General features: G+C 33.7%; 2 protein-coding genes across 4 annotated transcripts in view; one reads left to right on the plus strand and one right to left on the minus strand.

The window, feature by feature from the left end:
• The first annotated feature begins 641 nt into the window (after positions 1-641).
• Positions 642-9,050, plus strand: LOC128998425 (glucose dehydrogenase [FAD, quinone]-like). The gene is made up of 3 exons (XM_054424549.1): positions 642-681; positions 5,245-5,327; positions 7,100-9,050. The coding sequence occupies exons 2-3, from the start codon at positions 5,254-5,256 to the stop codon at positions 8,991-8,993; spliced, it is 1,968 nt and encodes a 655-aa protein (XP_054280524.1). The 5' UTR covers positions 642-681; positions 5,245-5,253; the 3' UTR covers positions 8,994-9,050.
• A 114-nt stretch (positions 9,051-9,164) lies between these two features.
• The window catches only part of LOC128998614 (phosphorylase b kinase gamma catalytic chain, skeletal muscle/heart isoform), a 39,232-nt gene continuing 24,109 nt past the window's right edge, over positions 9,165-24,287 (minus strand). For 2 of the 3 annotated variants that reach the window (XM_054424825.1, XM_054424828.1), the window contains exons 7-12: positions 22,488-22,594; positions 21,811-21,908; positions 18,129-18,212; positions 17,195-17,353; positions 12,447-12,591; positions 9,165-9,287 (exon numbers count right to left, since the gene is read on the minus strand). In XM_054424825.1, the coding sequence (XP_054280800.1) occupies positions 12,454-12,591; positions 17,195-17,353; positions 18,129-18,212; positions 21,811-21,908; positions 22,488-22,594 (586 nt within the window). In that variant the 3' untranslated portion in view covers positions 9,165-9,287; positions 12,447-12,453. Of the gene's footprint in view, positions 9,288-10,267; positions 10,377-12,446; positions 12,592-17,194; positions 17,354-18,128; positions 18,213-21,810; positions 21,909-22,487; positions 22,595-24,287 lie in introns of those variants that run through there. The other variant, XM_054424827.1, reaches the window with a different exon arrangement.

Consider the following 24,287-nt stretch of genomic DNA (forward strand, 5'->3'; position numbering starts at 1 on the left):
AAAATGGCTGGTTACAAGAATATTGTTTCTAATCAGTTGGGGCTGAAAGAAAACCCTATTGGATTACATGCACTGTCTCTTTTTACATCCATAGTATGTAATGTATAGTTTTTACTTAGCACATTGGAACATTATTCTCCACTTATTTGTCACTTCCAAAATATCAGAGCATTGGTGTTCACAATATTTTTTCTTTTAATATCTTTTTGAAAATTATAAATCCCATCAGCCCATCTCTACAAAGTGTCTCCTCATTTCCTGTTTAAAACAAATTTTCAATTTTTCCTGTTTAAATTTACTTCACAAACAACATGATAACTATTAAAACCGAGACAATTCATACATTTAACAATCAAAAGAGCCAACAATCTAGTTAGGATCTAAAAGGGTTTTAACATAAAAAATAAGTTTTTGATATATTTTAGTGATTAGAAAATATTAAATACATTAAAGTACAGTATTATTTTTGGACTGTACGATTAACTTTAACTTACATACAGAAATGTTCAAACCTGTCGTACACAAGACTGACAATATCATTATAAAAACAATGAGACATAGTTAGTGTATTTGTTACTACAATTACATTTGGTCCATGTGGTTTTGATGAGGGATTGACTGGTTCATTTAGATCAGTTGAGAACTCACTTCACTTAGATCATCATCAATTTGATCTTTCACGTAAGTATTGTTCTCGAGATAACTTTTTTCTTGCATGCGTAAAGTTTACAAAAGTAACACATAGTTGGCTCTAATTAACTTTTCCTACTATTTTAATCAATATTTTAATATTTCCATAAACCATTTACATGATAATTTATAGAATGTTTTTTTTAGTGTCATTTTAATTTTTCTTCAGATCATAAATAATTTTTCAAATTTACTAGAGAAGATAGATTTTTGGACTCGGTTTGCTTCAAGAGACTTGTGACAAAACTGAATAAAAAATTATTCATCTCTCCTTTCCTTTATGCAACTCATATTGGCTACTGTACAGTGTACATGGCATCACAATTTTTGTTGGGACAGATAACAAAATTTGGAGAATACAAGAACATTAAAGAAATACAAGAAGTCATTAAAGAATTGAAATATAAGAGATCATACAAAATTTTTTTTATTTTTATCATTTTTAAGTTACATTGTTTGTATGTCTTTAAAACTATTCAGCCCATTTAGAAGGACAATAAAACAGATGTGTTTTGTTACTATAATACTAGTTGGAAAATATAGGGTGTCCCGTAAGTAAACAGCCAAACTCCGGGAAATTATTCTATGGTTCAAGATAAAGAGAAAATCAAGAATACATTTTTTTCCCAAAATCCCTTCGTTAACCAAATATCCGCCTTTTTGTTTTTTTCACATTAACATTTTTATCTTAAAAGTTTTTCAACCGATCATTTTCAAATTTTGCATGTATGTTAAGGTAAAGGAGACCCACGTTAGAAAAAAAAATTATCTTGATTCATCTTAAGATTTTAAAATGGCGGCCATTTCAATTTTTTAAACGTAAATTACTAAACAAATGGCTGATTTTATGAAAAAATGCCAAGAACACTTTTATTTAGAATTTTTTATTTCCTATCAAACAACAACAAGTTCAAAAAGATCGATTAAGAAATAGCTGAAATATTACGACTTTTAGTTGTAAAATGTGGCAAACCTGGCTAGCTTATCCTTTTTCTACCCCATTTTACAACTAAAAATCATAATATTTCAGCTATTTCTTAATCGATCTTTTTTAACCTGGTATCGTTTGATAGGGAATAAAAAATGCTAAATGAATGTGTTCTATGCATTTTCATAAAATCAGCAATTTTTTAGTAATTTAAGTTTAAAAATTGAAATGGCCGCCATTTTGAAATCTTAAGACGAATCAAGATAATTTTTTTTTCTAAAATTGATCTTTTTTACTTTAATCTACATACCAAGTTTTATAAATATCGGTTGAAAAACTTTTAAGATAAAAATGTTAATGTGAAAAAAATGGCGGATATCTGGTTAACGAAGCGATTTTGGAAAAAATGTTATTCTTGATTTTAGCTTTATTTTGACCCATAGAATCATTTCCCTGAGTTTGACTGTTTACTTACGGGACAACCTGTATACAGTTCTAAAAAGCTACCACTGCCAAAAAACATTCCAAAATGAAACCAACACATTATAAAAAAGATTAATTTATAAGAAATCTTCCTATATCACTACAAGAGCTTACTCAATAGATTGCTAAGGGAAATAAAATTAATAGTTATTTGTGTAACAACTGTAGTAGGCTAAGTGGCACTTTGGTGCACATGATAAAAATGTTTATGCATGAGCCGCAGGCGAGTGTGGAAAGTTTCTCGAGTTGAACGAAAATAGAATGTTAACATGAAACTAACAGGTTAAGTCGTAGTATTAATACTCAAAGACTGTGAAACACTGCACCAACTGATCGAAGTCATAGTTTCTTTTTCAGCAACCAACAATAAAAACCATTTGCAATTTGATATGTGGGTGCTATGAGACACGTAAAAATATTCCATCCATAAAATCAATTCATAACTTTGTGGGAAAGAATAAATTCATTTTAATCAGACAATTTAAATGTCTTGAACCTAAAATCCAGTCTCCCACATTTCTAATTCATGCGGGAGTACCTTTTTATTTCAACTAAAAATAGGCTTTACCTTCGTCACTGCAGCTCAAATTCTTTTCGTGTAACATAGTTTCAGATACATAGATCGGAGGAGAGGAGAATGGCATCCCCGATGTTGAGAATGACACTAGCCCAAGATGTTAAAAAATCCTCCACGGCCATGGAAAACATTGATTATATCACAGTGATAGGAGGAAACGAAGATGATGTCTCCCCGATCGCGCAAGATGTTTACTATTCCTCCGGGGCCTCATGAGCCGTTCATGATGCAAAACATGGATTTTAATTTTTATTTCAACTTGTTCAAGCTATATAACAATATTGAAGGCTAAAAACTCCGTTTTGCAGTGGAAACACATTTAAGACCACTGAGTGGAACAATTTATACTCTTCTAGACAGTATAACAGATATAATACTATTTTCTTTGAAGAGTTAAACAGTTCCGGTAAAATTTAAATTTAAAGGTAATTAACTATGTTAGCGATTTCCTGGGTTTAACCCAATATAAATCAATATCTTCATAAATGTCCTTAAAAGCAATGAAACCCAATACGCAGGGTCATATTTGCCTAATCGCGGTTGCCTGGGGCCTCATCAGCCATTTACACTTGGGGCTTAAAATTATTTTTCTTAGTAAATTTATTTGACCAATAATCCGGGATAACGCGACTGTGGGAAACGTTCATGAAATATCCACGATCACAAGAGATCAATATTTCGCCGTTAACGTAGGAGTTGTCGCTATTCATCCGCAATCGTGGTAGATGTCCAGGATTTTATCACGACCGCAGGAGTTGAGATTATGTCCCCGCAAACTTGGAAGATCTTCACAATTTCTCCACGATCGAAGGAGACGAGTATGACGTCCCCGCGCTCGCGCACGTTGTTAACTATTTCTCCGCGACCGCAGGAGTGGTTCATGATTTCGCCGCGATTGGAGGAGACGAAGATGATGTTCGTCTCACCAGCCCAAGATTTTTCCTATTTTTCCGTGGCCACAGAACACTTTCATGATTCAGCCGCGATCGGAGGAGAGGAGAATGGCATCCCCGATGTTGAGAATGACACTAGCCCAAGATGTTAAAAAATCCTCCACGGCCATGGAAAACATTGATTATATCACAGTGATAGGAGGAAACGAAGATGATGTCTCCCCGATCGCGCAAGATGTTTACTATTCCTCCGGGGCCTCATGAGCCGTTCATGATTCCGCTGAGATCGGAGAAAACGATGATGACGTCTTCGTATTTATGCTAGAAGTTAATTATTTCTCTGCGGCCATAGGAGAGGTTGATGATTTCACCATAATCGGAGGATACGAAGATGATGTCTTCGCGATCGTGCATGATGTTCACTATTTTTCTGTGAACGTTAGCACGTATTGTAAGCATTTTTGGGTTCACGATCCCTCTGAAACCGCGGGAGACATTGACGATTTTACTGACCAATATGTCCGTGATTACAGAAAACTGATGTTGTTTAAGCTGAATATCAATTAATATATTTTACATTAATTATTATATTTTCAAACCACCCGATTTTGATCCAATGCCTGAAGCTCAAAATTTTTTACTCAACCCGAAAGAAATTTAAAGAGTCTGGCCCCAATCAGACACTTTAAATTAGACCTCTAATATTATTATTTCGAAAATTAATAGACTTATTTATTAGCTAGTCCCCCAGGTCTATTTGCCAATCGGGTTGTTGGAAACAAAAGGTCAATTCCTCGAGTTGAATCAATACAACATCACATGTATTTACAAACCCATAAGTTCCAACCTTCGAAGAATCAGAATATAGAGGGACCTCTCTGGCGGAAGCCGTCGGGAGCTTCATAGGCTCTAAATGCGGCCCTGCCGGGGAGCGAGCTGGTCTAGTGGTTAGAGCGCGGGATTTCAGTCCCTGAGGTCCCGGGTTCAAATCCCGCCAAGTCACCAATGGATGTTATCCAAGTGATAATGCTACAACCCCTAGGTCTAGCCTGAAGTAATGTGAAAAACAATGCCGGGCTCGTATCTACCATCTTGGGACAAAAAAAAAAAAAAAAAAAAAAAAAAAAAAATACGGCCCTGCCAATACGGCTACAGAATTATTATTCCTCAGGGTTGGCTGAGGAGGCGTATTAGAGAATTATCCAGCGTGCTAAACCCAGTTATCATCATTATAGTCTCCAATAGAGCCACTTCTCACATCATCTTTCATAATTCTAAATAGATGGACCTCCAGTTTTAGGTGAAGCATTACTATCACAAAGCTATAAAATTCTTTGTCGATTGCCAGGATTTGAACTTGGGTCTCCATGACAGAAAGCCCGTGGTCTTACAACAAATAGACCAGCGATGATAAACTTCCCATCCAGTATGATAAACTTGGCTCTGTATAACAATTACACATGCACCATCTACCACATCACTCACTGTTTCATAAAATTTGTTTGGAATACCAAGAGTTGCAAATATACAGTAACATTTCCAGGGGAAATATCAGGGTGGACTCCGTTTTCAGGCTTTACATTTTACCTGGTAAGAGAGTGCATCTCCCCCCTCCCCCTAAATTAAATCCTACCTAAAACTGCTACTGCTAACACTGTTTATGTATTCTCCAGGTACAAGACATGTATTCATTTGCTTCAGTTCTTATTTTCATTGTGGTCGTACTGGTTGCCAACAAACCTGCTAGTGGAGGCTTGTAAGTGTATTTCTAATCATTTACTGTTAGGTCCATGAATTTGTTAGCTCTGTATAACAACTTAAACTTTGTGTAAATCTAAAGGCTCCTCACATAGCCAAGCCGTTGTATCACTGCCATGTGCTTTGTTTATACAGCATTGAAAATGGTGGAGGATTAAAATCTTGCTGAGTGTGGAGTTTTAAGATTTTTTTGGTTTGGTTACAAAAAGATGTTATCCAGAGTTTTGTAATCTGAGTAGAGTTCATGCCTAGAGACAATTCATCGAGTTCCATTTAAGACTTTTTGAGACTCCAAAAGATACTTGTTTTGCAATACTGGGTGAAATGGAATGAAGCTATCAAGTATTGAGTTAGAAACACCAGGGTAAAATGATCAATAATATTTCAGTAAGGATGTTACAGCATCTTAAATCAAGAAATAAAGGTATAAGAAAACTAATGTAACAACCACAAAAGTATAAGCTGAAATGTGTATAACGAAGTTAATGCCCATGCTAGTTGTCACTGTATAGAAAGAAACAACCAACTCTTAAGCTGCACAACTATCACATAGAATGGAATCTTAACTTGATAGAGTGGAATCTTGTTTAAATTACAACCGCAGTTACAAGTGCACATTTAAAACGTAATTGAAAACGTCGTAACTCATAATGTATAACATAGATAGTATTGTCAAAGTGTTGTTACAATATTAAATTAACCTCTATAAAATGATTATTTCTATTAAAACAACCTCCATAACGCATATTTTCTGAATCACAATGAAACTCAGAACATCTGACATGTCCTGAAAACAACCTTGATAACACGACTATACAAAACTGTATTAAACAGTTCCCATGAGAATCCACTAGAACAGATGTTTTGGAAAAACATTGTCTATTCAGATTAAGACTCAGGTACTAGAACAAATCTTAATCTAGACTTGTAACCCCCATTCCACATGACTCTTTTGTTGATAATATAATATATCTTCACACAAAAAATAGACGCAAGTGTTGATGATCGAACATATCTTTTATATACAAACTGTGTTTTTTTTGTGCCACCTTTACATCCTAGGACGATAGTTCTAGCCCGGAACTGTTTTACACATTACTATATTAGAAGTGTTGCTCTAAGATCAATACAGCAACTAAATTATAAAGATGGCCAATGCTTTCATTAAGTCTGATAACATGACTGCTTCTCAAAATTACCTTGGTAACACAACCCTTAGCAAGAAAAGCACATCTAAAAAAAAATCATACCCTAATCTCCTTGAAACACTTCTTATCCTTCTATCGTATGTGCAATTGGTTACCTACATATAATATTTGGTTTGAATTTTTCAAATTTTGAGCAAAGAACAGATTTTTGTAGAGATTCTATTAATACTAAGTATGTTAAAATATACTGATTAGAAACATTTTTTTAAGATATGCCACAAGGCTTACATTTACATTATTTTGCTTCATAAGACCTTAAGACAATCAATTCATGATTATCAATTAAATGAAAGGCTGGTCATCCAATAAAAAAATTGTCATTATTAACTTTTAAATACTTATAAAACCAAACATTAAGCTAAATATAATTATAGTGATTATATTGTATTTGATACGTAGTTCCTACAACTGGAGACATTTAAAATCAGAAATAAAAATAAATAATGGTTCAATTATTTTAACCACTCTTGATCTCTGTCAGTTGAATTGATTTGACATTCTACTGATGTAAATAAATAAGATATTCCCAAGTTTCACCTACATAATCTTCCTTCTGTTTTAGGGATGGAGCCTTGAAGTTCTTAAAGTCGACATTATCTATTTTTTCAAAGAACCAGGGAACTTGTTCTAAGGACGGAACCGATATTGCATCTCTGATGTTACAGTCAGTTTACACAACAGCACAAGAAAAAGACTGCAAACTTGCCAATCCAAACCATTATCCACCCAACTATTCACCAGAAAATGAAGAAAGCTTTGACTTCATCATAGTTGGAGCTGGCTCGGCAGGGGCTGTGATTGCCAATCGATTGACAGAAAATTCTAAATGGAAAGTTTTGCTAGTAGAGGCCGGTGGAAATCCTTCAAGAACTGTTGAAGTCCCCGCTCTGTTTTCTGCTTTACAACTGTCTCCAGAAGATTGGAAATATAAAACCTCCAATGAAGAGGATAATTGTAAAGGTTTCAAAGGCAATAATTGTAACTGGCCTCGCGGCAAGGTTTTAGGTGGGTCGAGTTCAATAAACGCTTTACTTTATGTCCGAGGAAATAATAGAGATTATGATAAATGGGCTGCCGCTGGAAATGGTGGCTGGGCCTATGAAGATGTGCTACCTTATTTCAAAAAGTCTGAAGATCTTCATGCTCAAGAAGTGCTTGATACACCTGATTACAAGAAGTACCACGGCACAGGAGGGCTATTGGGTGTAGGGTCGTGGAACAATAGTGAGCTGGACCCGGTCAAAAATGCATTTAAAGATGGAATGGCTGAGTTGGGATACGGTTTCAGTCCTGATCCCAGTGGTAAATCACAAATGGGATATGCTATACTCCAAGGAACACTCACAAGAGACGGCAGACGCTCCCATACTGCTAAAGCTTTCCTTTCTCCTGTTCGGGACCGAACAAATTTAAAAGTGGCAAAAAATTCTTTAGTCACTAAAATATTAGTTGATCCAAAATCAAAGTGTGCTTATGGGGTGCAATTCAAAGATAAAAACGGAAAACATGTTGAGGTAAAGGCAGAAAAAGAAGTGATATTGTCAGCAGGAAGCATTAATTCACCACAACTTCTAATGCTGTCAGGAATAGGACAATCAGAACAACTCAAACAACACTCTATAGACATAATACAGGATCTACCAGGTGTTGGTGAAAATCTCCAAGATCATCAATTATTTGTCGGTCTGGTTTTTAGATATACAAACTTCTCTAAAATTGACAAGCCTTTTGTTGAAGACATGGCTGAATTCTTATTTGAGAATTCTGGGAGGTACATTAACACCGGGCTTCTTGGAAGTTCTGGTTTTATCAGCACAGTTAATGATACTAAATACCCAGATATACAGATTCATCGGTTTGATTTTGCTCAAAGTATGTTTGCTCAGCTGGCAAGTATATATTTTGATTTCAATTTCAGACCCTTAGTTGCAGCTGAATACGCGACCCTCAACTTAAACGCATTTACAAGCATAGAGATGTTGACTCTTTTAAATCCACAAAGTAGGGGGAGAATTTCTTTGAAAACCGCTAATCCAGAAGACCACCCAAAAATACTGTGTGGTTATTTGACAGGCCAAGAAGATATAGATACTCTTTTGCGGGGTATTGATTTTGTAAACAAGCTGGCAAAAACTGAAGGTTTAAAGAGAGTGGGTGCTGAGTTACATGAGATTACACCGATCGCTTGCAAACTTTACACAAAATACTCGAGAGAACGGAGGATTTGCAATCTGAGGCATTTGACCTCCACTATCTACCACCCTGTAGGTACATGCAAGATGGGTCCGAGATCTGACCCTATGGCTGTAGTAGACAATAGGCTGCGTGTCCACGGCATCAAGAACCTACGCGTATGTGATGCCTCCATTATGCCAACCATCGTAAGTGGAAACACTAATGCCCCGACCATCATGATTGGAGAAAAGGCATCAGACATGATCAAAGAGGATTGGTAAAACATCATTATTATGTGGAAGTTGAGTTATTTAAAGTTAATAAACTATTTAAAAATATGATTGAAAAATGTTTATTTTTTGACTGCAACAGAAGATGAATCAATGTATTTACAGTTTAAGACAAAAGAGTTAGGAGGGTTGGTAATCAAAATCAGTCAAATTAAAACAGTTATAAATTAATATATTTTACAGTTATATAATGGTCTTAGGTTTCAAGCAATGGCACTCTTAGATCACACATGAAAGCATAATTAGAACACACGTAGCACTTGGTAAATGATGACCAAATACTATCTGAAAAAGAGAAAATACTTATTAAATCAAAACTTAATGTGAAGCTGTTAATCACTAATTCTAATGTTTAGTTAGTTAAGTGTTCATTTTTATGTAAAATTTAAAAATAAACCACTAATATTTATAGGTTCTATCAAGCAATTTATACATACTGTATCTAAGATTAAAGGCTGGCATGAAACTACTGAGTAAATACTGAGTATTTATTAGGCAGATAAAATGAGTATATGTATATTTTAAAACAAATATACATAAGTCATCTAAGGTATATAGTTCAAGATCCTCTGAACAATCTACAGTGTTTTTTATGGATATATGACAAAGAAATTTCAATATTACTCAAAGTGATTTTCTCAATTAACTAAAAATTTTACACAACAAGTCAATTGAGATGTCATTATTATTTGTATATAATGATAGTAAAGTATAAAGTACATTTTGCACCATGACCTGAGAGTAATATTTAGGAAACTTAAAAGTTTTTAATAGGTTTTCAGGTTAGAGAATGTTAAATAGATTCAAGTGTGAATGCTGTTTTTTATAACTCTATAAATTTAAAACTCTATTAATACAAATTATAACTTGTTAGTTTGCCAAAAACAGTTAACCAACAGAAAATTCATTTGTAACACCATGTTGTGTTTTGGTTGGTAAGCAACAACAATATGAACTTGGTAGTTGCCCTTGATTGTAGTTTGAACCTATTAAATTAACCATAGTAGTTCAAAGGCAGACTAATCATGGGATAGTAGGGGGGGGGGGGGGTCATGCTGCTTAGATTGTGTAAAGATAGTCTCAAAGGCTAATTACACAAGGTGCGTAGTGCGTACACTACTTTACCTACGACTGTTTTTTAATAACTAACAATCACAACTCATAACGTCTAAGAGACGTTATGTTTTTGATTATAACCTCTCACTGCCACTGATTGCGATGCAACAACCTTATTTTCCTAACCACTCACTCATTGTATAATCAATTAAATTCGCCTTAACAGTTGATAAGTTGACGTCCGAAGTACAGTAGAGCGTCGAAAATCCAAACGTCAAAAATCTTAACCCCTCCTGAGGGTTTAAAGGGGAGATCCCACTGAAAATAGTAAAAAATCTCAAAAAAATTGGAATTTTGTTTTTTGTACTAGATTTTTATTTAGATGTTTCTCTATAGGAAAAAACACAACAATTTGATGTAAACATACATATTTCATGGAAAAATTTCAAGTTGAACGTTAACTACTTTTGTTACAAATCCGATAAAAGTTATTCATACATCTTGTTTGGAGTTCTAAAAGTGGTATTTTAATTTATTTTGAGATAGTGAGCGTGAGTAGAAATGTCTAGAGTGCCTAAAGTGTCTATTGTTGTTTGTGTGTGTTTCAAAAACAAGAAATCTGCCAGTGCAAGGTGGAAAACAAATAACCCAACATGTATGGTAACTGAAAACGTGTGATTACTGAAAGTATAAAAATCCATGAGTTAGTTTACTAAAAGTGTTAAGGCTCAAAAAGTATTATAGATACAGCAGTCAAACTTTGCATGCTTGCTCTTTACATATACAGGGACAATGTTATGCATGGGTTTTCAATTATCTAAATTAGTTTAAACATAGCTTTAAATTAGTTTGTCATTATTTTTAATTTTTTTTTGTTTTCATTATTTTTAATTTTTTTGTAATATTATAAAAAAATTTCAAATTTTCTTTTATTTTGAGAAATTATAGAGATAATTTCAAACTAATGCATAATTTTGTTTGCATAAGTATACTCTTTTAAATGACACTTTAATCATGTATCTACTACTTGTAGTTATAGCACACTTATGGTAATTAGCCTGAGCAATTCTTGTGAAAGCCTGCAAATTTTGTAAAAAATTGGTGGGTGAGGGGGGGGGGGGGTTAGTTTACAAGTGGTAAAAAATTGTCACATTGTTTCAGGTAGATTTATTCTCGATAATGAAAATGAAAATTTAACAAAATAATACATAACTTAGTTAGAAAATTTTTATTTTCAGCGGGACCTCCCCTTAAAATATTGAATTAGCACAGAGACAACAGTTGTTTTACAATAATTTCGCAGGCCAAATAGTCAGCGCCCGGCGGGGAAATTTGTGAACATGCCAAGCAAGTCAGTGTTTTGTTAGTTTCTTATGTATAACATTTGTTCAAGAAAGGAATTACAGTAATGTAGCTACCGAAAATACCTAAGTACAAAAACCATTGTTTTTGTTTCATTTACTGTATCCTAGAACTGTATTTTTAATACTGTAGTCCTAATTATAGGTCTATAAGCATTTCTAGGTTATGTTTGAAAATACTCTGAACTACGTAAGGTCCTAATTGGTTCGGATTTTGACGCCCTACTGTATTACGATTTTACTTCTGTTCTCTCAATTCTCAAACCTCATTGGTCCAAACTTGTACTGTAAAGTAACAAAACAATACTGTAAGTAAACAATACTTACTGGTAAAGCAAGCAATACTGGTAAGTGCATTTTTCAATTATAAGAACTGAATTGAAAAGTCCAGTTTAAAAAACGGTCCTAGGTAAAATCATTTTACCTACGACCGTTTTTTAAAGTAGCCGTTTCAGTACAGTTCTTAGAATTGAAAAGTATCTCATAACAGCATTGTTTACTTTCATAACAGCATAGTTTTACTCATAACAACACGGGTAACGGACAATGAGGTTCTAGGATTGAGAGAGTAGAAGTAAAATTGTAATAATTTGAAATTCAACTAATCAGCTGTTCAGGCCAATTTAATAGTTGATTGGTGCAATTAGTGTTTGATACAATGTTTCGTTGGATCATTGTCAGTGGCAATGAGAGGTTATAAACGAAAACATAGCCTCTTTTAGAAGTTATGAGTAGTTATTTTTAGTAATTAAAACAATGTCGTAGGTAAAGTAGTGTACGCAACTCGCGTAAATAGTGTTAACGACACTCGTAGAAGTTTTTAAGGCACTCGCCTTTTTCTACTTGTGTCTTTAACACTATCTTACGCAATCGTTGCGTAAACTACTATAACAGCACATTCCAAAAACAGCTGATAGCATCTTAGTTGTCAACAAAAATCAAAGTGCTTTCTCCTTTTAACAAGAAAAGTAATACTTGTAGGGGGTCTTGCATGTTTCAATACATATATTATTACTAATTAACATACCTATTCTCTAAACAGGACTTAAATTACTCATGTATAGATTCTTGAGCTCTACTTTTGGAGTGTTCTCAAAGAGTGCAGCCCTGTTTTGTCCTTCACCTTTCTTTACCCAGTGGCCGTAAACTCGGAAGGCACATGCATCAATCACCTAAAAATAAGCAAACACGGAATTAACTTAAAATTAATAGATGTAATAGTATCTGAGGACACTATGCTGGTGGTATCTAGCCAACCCCCAGATTCCTCTTCTTCTTCGATCTGCTTTCTACGACCAGCATACTTCTTCTTTTGCTGGCACTCCTTTCTTCTTCGCTTTCCTTCTTCCCTTCTCCCTTCATTTTGCTTCTTTTTCAGCTGAACCTTAATGGTGTTAAGCGAGTTGTGCCGAAGAGATGAATGACCCTCCAGGATACCAGGCAACCTCTTGGAGTAACAAGCCTTTCTCGAGCATGTAGGGCTCTGCCTAAGCTCGAACTTCAGCCTTGTGTGGGAATCCTTTATAACTCTTGGGAACTTTGGTTTCTAGAAAACCCTAATAAAAAAGCAAACCTTGAAGCATCCCCAGAAATTGCATCTGAGAACTGACATTAAAATGTGATTTTAAGCTATTTTTTTTCTTCAGAATAAGAAGAAATCAGCAGATGTAGGGAGCGATCCGCAATGTCCCTACAAATCCTGTCCAAAAGCTGGAAAATTTTTTTCCCCTTAAATCCTACATGTTTGGTCTTGATCAACTCTAGTTGGCTCAAAAAAATTTATCTGGAATGGTTTTTTTTCTTTTAAGATGATAATATTATGATTTTAAGCCCAGATAAGATTACTTATGGCCCAGTTGATCCGCTTCCAGATTAAGGGCCGGTTTCCGAGCTCTGGATCTATAGGTTCTGGACTTATTGAGTCTAGAACTTAAAGCAAGAAACTGAGGGAATCGTAGAGTATTTGGTGTTGTGATGTTGGCAGTGGGTGATAGCCGGCTGTGCCGTCTGTTCCCCACCTCGTTAACAATAGATTAGTAAAATTTTAATGTTAACTGTTATTATAATCATTGCTATCCTACATTAACGTTCTTGTTTATGTTAGGTGTATTTGAATAATGTATGTATGATAAGGTCTTGTTACAAACTTCTGAGCTAAAAGTCCAAAACAACTTGTTTGTAGTTTTTAAATAACATTTATATTTAACATTTTTAAATCGTTCATTATTTTGAATCGTTCAGTATAGGCTAATATTTATTTCAAAACCATTCATTTGTAATTTTGGTTCTGAATGAAGTAAGTTAAAATACATTTTTATTCTAAAAAATAAAAATGAAACAGCACTACCAGATGCGTAATAAAGCTCAAGGACCTAAAATATCAAGATGGAGTTATAAAGATGAAGTTTGATTTATTCAAACAATCTCATATACCGGGTGTCCCATAAAACTCCCTGCTGGTTAATTTTTGAACGGCTGCATATATTCAAACAAGCTTTGATACACGTTACTAGGGTAATGTAAAGTACTCTTTGGTGGTATTTTGAAATTCACTTAAGATTTTTACGACAGCACCTATCAAGTAGCACATTATTTTAAGGAGCTTTAAAAAAGGAATTTAATTCAACAAAATTTACTTTGATACGACAAGTTTTCAAAAAGTTATGGTAAGAAATGTTAGACGTTAATTTAACTGGAACGTTACATTCCACCACTTTTATTTTTTCATGACTGTAAATTTTCAAATAACCTTTAGTAAACGTTACCAGAATGATGTCACGCACCTTTTAACATGGTTTTGAATTTCATCACCCACCCCCAAATCGGGGTTGCTAGTGGGATTTTGATTTTTTTTAAATACCAACCCCTATTTGGGGACTGGTGATGAAATTCAAAACCATGTTAAAAGGTGCGTGACATCACCCTGGTCACTGTAATTAAGGTTATTTGAAAATAATTTAGAGTCATGAAAAAAATAAAGTGATGGAATGTAAAGTTCCAGCTAAATTAACATCCCAGGAACTACCATAATCCAAATTATCTAGGTATTCCATGATAACCATGCTCATAGACCGACTTCAAAACAACAACTGAGGCGTTTATACACAGTTAAGTTTAGGATCTAATAATAAATCCTGCTCTTAGCAAGGATCTAAAATCATACTGTTTAAGATCATAGATTTAACGAATTATGCTAAATCCTCGACTCGGAAAGAGACGAGAATCTAAGTTAAGTCCTGGATCTATAGATCCTTCACTCGGAAAGTCAAATTTTAAACTCTAGAGTCTAACCAGCCAAATAAACTCCAGAGTCTATTAAGTTCTGGACTTCGCTAACGCCCTGATTCGGAAAGTAATTTTGTTGACTCCAGAGACCAAAGACGGTTTAAGTCTAGAACTTAACTAAATCCCGAGCTCGGAAACCGGCCCTAAGGTTTTACTGTACTTTCACAGTCTTCTCATATTACGACTACCTTTGTGTAGCAACTGAAGTTTTCAACATTTTTTAAAAAGTGTCCCAGCAAAACTCAGGTCAGAAACTTTGATAGAGCCAGAAAAAAAATGTACATATTAATTATTTTACTGTCCTCGAACAACTGTGATAATTGCAACAAAGCATTTTGAGGAAAAAAAACCTAAATTATAACAGTGTTAAGCTTAAAGAATTAGGAGTTGCTAGGCCTACATGATTTTAATATTTTAAGCAAATATTTTCAAATACAGTAGACTCGACAATCATGCACGAGTGGATTAACCACGATCGCAAGAAATAAGAATAGAAAAATATACTATGCAAGTTAGATGCACATTATTACAGCAACAATTAAGAAGTTTAGCCTGAGGATGCACACTATCTCGTGGGCAGACTAGACTCCATCAAAGAGCCACCGATTACAACAAATGAGTAGATTAGTTATGGTTAGTGTGTGTTTTTTTAATTATCAGGCCTAAACATAGGCTCTCCTGTATTATTTGTTAAATGAATAGAATGTGTGAAACAAAGTTAAAATGTATCTACACTGCATTTAAAATGTTTTATTAATACCTAAACCAATATTAAAGCTTAGTTATACATTCAAAGTCAACATTAGTTATTTCTCGGGGGGTAAGTGAGGTTTGCATTATCCACAATCACTCATTATTGTGGATAATCCGGAGTCTACTGTACCATCATACCAAATTTATATCTTTTCCTCGCATACTAGAGTAGTATCAGGACCATGTACGTCCTACTACTTGTTTAAACTCCATATAAAATTATGTCAAAACTACAACATATAACTTTTGGCTATTTTTCCGGGTACAACATTTTTTTATTTCTGTGGTTATTTTTTTACGTGACTCAACCATTTTACCAACCCCAACAATCCATAAATATGTTGCTAAATGTTAGTACATTAATTTAATAAACGGTATCAGCATTCTGACACATACTTTCTCCCATAAGTTTGTCAACAACCTTTATCATGTGTCAGTAGTGAGAGTAAATATACGCAAATGGGATTTGTACAATTTTGTTCAGAATTTAAAGGACTATAACATGCTAAATTTTATCAAAATCGTTCGGGCCATTTTTGGGAAATCCGATTGTTCTGTTATTTTATGGGGGTTTTATGGGAAAATGACATAATTTACAATAACTTTTGAACCATAATTTTTACAGAAATGGGATTTGTACCATTTTGTTCAGAATATAAAGGACTATAGGCCTAACATACTAAATTTTTATCAAAATCGTTCGGGCCATTTTTGGGAAAATCATATTTTTCCGTTATTTTATGGGGTTTTATGGGAAAATTCCCATTAAAAATAAAAATTTCTAAAAAATTTAAAAAGACTATCAAAACTGTAAGGACTATAACATACAATGTTAAATCAAAGCTGGATTTTTTTCTGTAATCCTATTTTTCATTTTTTATGGGGTTTTTATGGGAAAATAACATATTTGACCATAACTTTTGAACCATAATTTTTACAGATATGGGATTTGTACCATTTTATTCAGAATTGAAAGGGCTACAACATACTAAATTTTTATCAAAATCGTTAGGGCCTTTTTTGAGAAAATTTGATTTTTCCAGTTTTTTATGGGTTTTTATGGGAAAATCCCCATTAAAAATAAAAATTTCAAAAAAATGAAAAAAACGCCTGGAGATACCATGGATTAGAACCTACATACCAAATTTTATCGAAATCGGACCACAGGTGTGGTCTCTAGCTCTGTACACATCCAGACACACAGACACACACACACACACACACACACACACACCCACACAGATATCACTTCGAAAACCACTTTTTTGGGTCCAGGGGGACCCAAAACGAATATATCCACTCAAAACTCAAACTCGAAAATTTTGACGAAAACAATACTTTCTCCATATACTATGGTATAGGGGAGAAAGTAAAAATTGATTTAATCATCAATAAACATTGACAGTAAGTGGTAACAAAATCATACAACGTAAAGATCCTAGCCAATATTTGGGATGAAAAAAAAACGTTCATTAAAAGTTGAAGCCATAACAGGGTTATTTATTTTATTTTTTTCCTAGGACGCTAGGCACGAGCCTGGGATTGTTTTTCACATTACTTCAGGCTAGACCTAGGGGTTGCGGCATTATCACTTAGATAAAATCCATTGGTGACTTGGCAGGGATCGAACCCGGGACCTCAGGGACTGAAGTCCCGCGCTCTAACCACTACGCCAGCTCGCTCCCCCATAACAGGGTTATTGGACTGTTTGGTTAAGCTACAAGACAGACTACTTACTTTCCTGAGAACCTTGATCTTGTAAGGATCACCTCTACTACACTCCACAGACAGGGGTTCTGGGGTATACCTCAGTCGACTGATCCGCACCACTGCTCGGACAACCATTATGGCGTAGTGGAACTTCTTCCTAGCATCAAACGATGATGCCTTCAACTCCTACATAGAAGGACCACATGTTTTATTAAAGGAGCAATACCAATTCATCACACAAAATTGCAGAAAGTAAAAATTAACTATTTCATCACAAATCACAACTCATTCACCTAAGTGACAACTACTTCCTGTTGTTTTCTCATTTTCAAACAAAGCATATGCTTGAAAATGCAAATACTTAGCATATAAATTTTACCATACAGGTTAATGTCAGCATGGTCTTCAAATGTGACGTTTTTAGTAACCAGAACTCTGTCTATGATCAAAAGATACAGATGGGCTTTAGACATTGACAGTACTTTCTGGTTGTTTAAGCTTTCTGCATACAATACAGTTCATCAACTTTCATACCTGAATATCTCTCTGCTATCCCTTACGTCTTAGTAACAATTGTGCACCTGTGGCTGAGTTGACGAGTATTTCTTACCTTATATTTAACAGTAGCGGTTTTGTCAGTTATTTTTTCAATTTATCATTACAGCTTCAAAACAGAAAAAGGAGGTGGTTTGAATGAAAGTCAAACTTAAATTTTATTTGGTCAAACTTAAAGCCAAATAGGTTTAATAGTGGGGAATATTGTTTGATGATATTTCATATGCTTACAATGGTGTTTGTATTACTTTCTATGCTATACAACCTTTTGCCTGCAGTTTGGGTCAGATTTAATCAAAACTCTACTATAATAATGCTTGTTAAATAAAAGCTAATTTTAATGGACTTATGACAGAATTAGAAATTAGGATTATCACAAAGGTGAGTTGAGGATAAAAAAACTTACCAAGGCAAGTTGAGATATACGACTGAGTCTTCGAGAACTAGTGCCCAAACTCTTCTTAAGAGGGGCAATGTCCTGGTCCCACAACTGTAAACCAACAAAACATGTAGAAAACATCCGTGACACAGGGGGTTCACGATCATTAACACTTTCAAGGGTTTGTTTTTGTAAATAAATTTTTTATCTGAAGAATTTTAAAAAATCTCTTGGTTTTTAGAGGGGAAGGGGATTATTCAAACTGTGTACTGGTTACGAACTCAACCCTCATTCAAAATTCAAAGATAATTTATGACAAAAACATGTTGTTCAATACTATTTACCAAACCTGTTTCCTTATCTTCCTTCTTAGAGATATGCAAGCAACTTACTGTTTGCAATAAGCCGAGCCTATCTTAAAATTATAATGTACTTTGAAAAGAGTTTTGACAAATACTTTTATTGCCGTATATGATTTACATTCTGTTATATATGTTATAATTCAAAGTTATTTATCATGTACTTAACATTGTAACGTACAATGTTCTTTTGATGTTGATGAAAACATAGTACCAGTGGTGAAACCGCCAAGAAGGGTACCTTATGCCTTAATGAGTAAACTGAAGTCAAAACTTAACGAGTTAGAAGGTGATGGAATAATTTCTAAAGTAAATAAACCCGAAAACTGGGTAAGTAACTTGGTACTTGGTAGTAATCAAGAAAGCAAATGGTTCTTTAAGATTATGTCTAGATTGTTCAGATCTTAACAAGGCTATAAGGCGTGAGCATTTTTTGATTCCCTCATACAATGAGATTGTTGCAAAACTTTGCAAGTAATTACTTGATTTTTCATCTAGGCTTAAGTGGTAAAAACTGTCTTTTATGTCTATTACAGTGAAAAATTTCTTACAAGCTAGTTAGCCTAGATGAAAAATCAAGTAATTACTTGTATTTTAAATACTGGTTTGGATTGTATGAATTCAATAAAAAATCAAATAAAAAAAACAAATAAAAATAAAAAAACAAAAAGTAAAATAAATAAGATTTAAGTCTTCCACCAAAACATTCAACATTTGAGCTCTAGAATTGATATCTTAGAAATGACAATTGATGAAATTTGTCCACACATAATAATTTTAACAGAACACGATGTTAAAAACAATGAGATGTCACGAATAAACATAAAAAACTATCAAATTAATGCTTTCCACTCCAGGCAAAATACAAATAAAGGTGGGGTTCTTATTCTTTCTCAAACTAATATTGAGTGGAAGCAGGTGGTTTTCCCTCAATTATTTTATGACCAACTCTTAGAAGATAAAGTGTTTGAATTCTGTGCTGCTAGTTACAGTATTAGGAATTATAAATTTGTAGTTGTAGGATTGTATAGATCCCCTGCTTCTGATACTGTTACTTTTTTAAATAGACTAGACATTTTGATAGATTTTATAAGCAAAAAATATGACTCAATAATAATAGGAGGTGACATAAATAGTAATGTTTTGAAAAATAATAGAAATTATAGATTATTGACAGAAATTATTATAAGTATGCTATATAATATAATGCTATGTGTTATTTGGTAGATTTTCCCACCCCCCCCCCCCCAGATTTTCCCAGTAGACAACACAAAAACTGCTATTGACAATTTTTTTTTTTAAAAATATAAATAAGTCTTACATGGTGGTAGAAGGAATCATAACATGTCTATCTGACCACGACGGTAAAATTTTGTCAATTATTGTTCCGAATCAACAACAAAAAAAGAAACAACCTGTTAAAATGGAGATGCGAAAATTTTCTCCTGAAAACATTAGTAATTTTTCAAATATATTAAGGAAAGAATCGTGGGAAGATGTGTATTTTGCCCCTGTTGAATTTAAATATGGTTTGTTTTACAATACTTTTAATTACCTTTTCAATCAAGCTTTTCTTAAAACTATAATCACTTTTAAAAACAATAATAAAAATTGGGCTACTAAAGGCATCAGAAGTACAAATACTAAAATTTTTCAATTAACAAGAGTAATTAGAAGAACTAGGAACTCTAAGTTATCAAAATTATGTAAAAAATTGAAATGTAACCTCAAGCATATGTTAGTGAAATCAAAAAGCGAACATTTTGAAAAGAAAATTAATAACTCAATTAATGTACAAAAAACTGTGTGGGGTCTGATTAACCCAGAGGTCGGGGATAAGCCCAGAAACAGAGTCAATAATGTTCAGTTAAATATTGAAGGCAAGAAAGTATCCAATCCAAAAATTTTGTCTAATTATTTTAATGACTATTTTTCTAGTATAGTTAAGGACAGTAATCCAAATGTTAATGCTTTGAATATTCAAAATAACTCAAAATGTAAAAGTATAGCAGATAGACTACTTAAACCTATGTTCTGTTTTACTCCTGTAAACAGTGATGAGGTGGAAAAAATCATTACCTCATTGAAAAGTACGAAGTCGAGTGGGTATGATGAGGTCCCAGTAACTGTGTTGAAGGAAGTGAAAAGGGATATCAGTAAAATTCTTAGTCACCTGATCAATTCTTCATTTATGACTGGTTCATATCCAACTAAATTTTAAAAATCTAAAATTATCCCGGTACCAAAAAAGGTGATGCTTCAGATGTAAACAACTATCGTCCAATATCTCTGCTTCCATCTTTATCTAAAGTTTATGAGAAAATAGTTTCAATCCAGTTAATTAATTATTTAGAAAAATACAATTTATTGGATGATATTCAACACGGCTTTAGATTTGGTAGATCAGTTGTTAGTGCCGCAGTCTCATTTGTGGAATCTGAAATTGAGTCTGTTGACCAAGGAAAATTTACAACTGGCATTTTTTTGGACTTGTCTAAAGCCTTTGACAGTGTAAAGCACTAAATTTGATTACAAAAATTACAATCTTTAGGAATATCGAAAAATTCTCTAAATTGGTTTCAGTAATATCTTAGTGACCGCAGTCAGTATGTCGAAGTAACGTTTCTATCAAACTCAAATAAACTTATTAGTATATCTTCAGAAACTCGCCCTGTTAAATTTGGCGTCCCACAAGGTTCAATTTTCAATTTTTTTCAGAAAAAAATTTTTGTTTAAGAGAATTGCTTAAAAAGAATGTGATATTTCAATGGTTGCCAGTCCATCAGAGTGTTTTGGATGAGTTAAAGAAATGAATCGCTGAAGCTCCAGTGCTTGAAAATTTTGACGATAAGAAAGAATTAACTATCTATTGTGACAGTTCAAAAAATGGAACAGGGTGTTGTCTTATGGTTGATAATCAGCCTATGGCTTTTGCAAGTAGAAGTTTAACAGAAACTGAGAGTAACTTTTCGCAGGTCGAAAAAGAAATGTTAGCGATTGTACATGCATCAAAAGTTCCATTTTTACATTTACGGTAGACCAACTAAAATACTAACAGATTGTAAACCTTTGGTAGGTTTGATGAGTAAAAATGTTATAAATGTGTCTTCACCGAGGTTACAAATAATGAAAATTGAGTTAATGAAGTATGATATTAGGCTTGAGTATTTACAATGTAAAAAAATGTTTTAATCGGAGCTTGGACATGAAATTTGAAATTTTTCTTTTGTGTTTTGTTGTTACCGTACTTAGTTATAAAACATTGATGATACAAAATAAAATATGAAATGGGTATGTTTCGAAAGAGACTACTGCAGTGGATCGAGAGCTTAAAACCAAGGTTTACTTACAACAAGTTGAAAGAAAGGATGTTGCAAAGCTTGTCTGACAGTGAGTCGGTTGGCAGGTTCTACAACGAGCAGCTTACGGATCAAATCCTTGGGCTCCTCTAGAAATTAAAACTGAATATAGTTCATATAGACTATAAATTTCTTTTACAATTTCCTTAAAAAAAAAACCAAACGTTTCAAAAATTAATTTAAAAGCATTGTGGCTTTCAATACTACAAATTGACTAAAGAGAAATCAATGAGGTGGTCATCCCGCGATGCTTTCGCTGCCACGGGTTCGGTCACTCTTCCTGAAACTGTAAGGGAAGAATCCTCCTGTTCAAGAGAAGAATTACTTCCGTTGTGGTGGTTTGGGCCATAATAGAAAAAACTGCGCAGTAGTAGTCCGCCGTTTCCTCTGTGCAGAGAAAGGCCAAAATGACGGCTCATTAGGTCATATTCCTGGGATTGGGCAATGCAGTATTTTTCAGCCTGTGCTCGACTTTGAAAAGCCAAGTCTCGAAAGTGAAGATTCTCCAGGGTAATCTTGAGAGTTCCAGGACAGCTGGTCCAGGAAATTTCCGCAGATATCCTACTAATCAGCGAGCAGTACTTGCCTACCATTACATGTATTAACTGAATAAACAACATTTGACTATTAACACTTACATCTAAGCTTGAGATTATAATGGAATTTACCTGTAATATCTGTCCACTCTGGGGAAGTGAAGGAGTATTTTCCATCCATTATGTTACGAAGCATCACCATTTGCTTGCGGTGCCAAAACGGGGGACAACCAACCAATCTATAACAAAAGTAGACTCATAAGAATCAATAATTTGTAAAAAGGTTAAGGCTATAATAAAGCGCACAGGTATTAAGGATCTTTGTTTGTATAGCAGGCTTAAATGAATGCGAAAGAGTCCACTGAGGCATAAAAAACTTTACAATTTACATTAATCATAAAAGTTAAGATATTTCACTGTAACTAACAGGATTTTGAACAGAGAGGCAACAACAGGTCAATATCTGTCACTTTTGAGAGTTGACAGTTGAGTTTTAATGGGAGTCCCATTAAAATGGTTTCAATCTTATTTGGATGGTCGGATGCAATTTGTTGAAATAAAAAAAATCAAACAAAAACAATTATTTAACTACATTTAACTCTCATAAACGTAGAATTAAGTGGGGGGTGCCACAGGGTTCAATTTTGGGACCAATTTTGTTTTTATGTTATATAAAAGAATTGCCTAAAAGTATTGTTAATCCTCAAAAGAGTAAGATTTGTTTATATGCAGATGATTCAAATTTAACAGTGGCGGGGAAAAGTAAGGAGGAGTTGGAAATTTCGGCCTTTGTAGAATTGTATAATATACAACAATTTCTAAAAAATAATAATTTGATTCTTAATACAACAAAAACAAACTTTATGTCCTTTTCGACTAAACAAAGTAAACAGAAACTTGAACCCAATTTGATCATTGATTCAGAATCAATAGAACAACTTTCTGAATCCAAACTTTTAGGTCTCTATGTAGATGAACATCTAAGTTGGAATAAACACGTTGAAAAATTATTAAAAAAGCTTAATTCTGGAGTGTACGCATTGAAAAGAATGTCTTATTTGTGCAATTTAGATGCACTTAAAAAAATATATTTTGCTCTTATTCATTCTCACATAAACTATGGCATTGGACTATATGGGGCAACTACGTTTAAAAATTTAAATAAAATTCTAATCATGCAAGAAAAAGCCATTAGAACTATGTTACACCTTAAAAAAGATGAATCAGTTAAATCTCACTTTAAAAATCTAAATATTTTAACAGTTTTTGCAGCGTATACTTTTGAAATAGCATGTATAGCTAAAAGAGACAGCCTAAAATATGAGCCAGTTGTGCCACATAGTTACAATACAAGACATAAAAAGGATATTGTAACTTCAACCTATAAGCTGGAATTCTAAAAAAAAAAACCAACTTTTGCTGGATCACTAATTCTAAGGAAATTGCCTGCCTCTATAAAGGAGGAATCAAATTATAAATTATTTAAATCTAAATTAAAAAAACATTTAATAGGAAAGGCGCCTTATACAATGGAGGAACTCATTGAATAAATACCTATTCATACTTAAAATGTATTTATATCTTTAAGCTAGTTTAGTACTTTATACTTGACACTATTTTAGTATCCATGTACATGTAAGGAAAATAAAGATGTTTTGATTTGATTTGATTTGACAATAAACTGAGCTGGTGAGAAGCTTCGTAGATAGGAGGCGAGTTGAGTTACTGTCAACATAACAACAACAGTTGTATGCCAATGCACACCTTATATGCTGCTTGAGTAGCTTAGTAGGAGATTTAAGTTACTGTGTAGCTGTAGTCAACATAACCAAAAGAGTTGTATGCCACTGCACAACTTATACGCTGCTTGAGTGGCTTAGTAGGCGATTTGAGTTACTGAGTAGCTGTAGTCAACATAACCAAAAGAGTTGT

The sequence above is a fragment of the Macrosteles quadrilineatus genome, unplaced genomic scaffold, assembly GCF_028750875.1.
Source record: "Macrosteles quadrilineatus isolate MER2022 unplaced genomic scaffold, UCM_ALF_1.0 Scaffold_7__1_contigs__length_78375512, whole genome shotgun sequence".
Taxonomy (NCBI): domain Eukaryota; kingdom Metazoa; phylum Arthropoda; class Insecta; order Hemiptera; family Cicadellidae; genus Macrosteles; species Macrosteles quadrilineatus.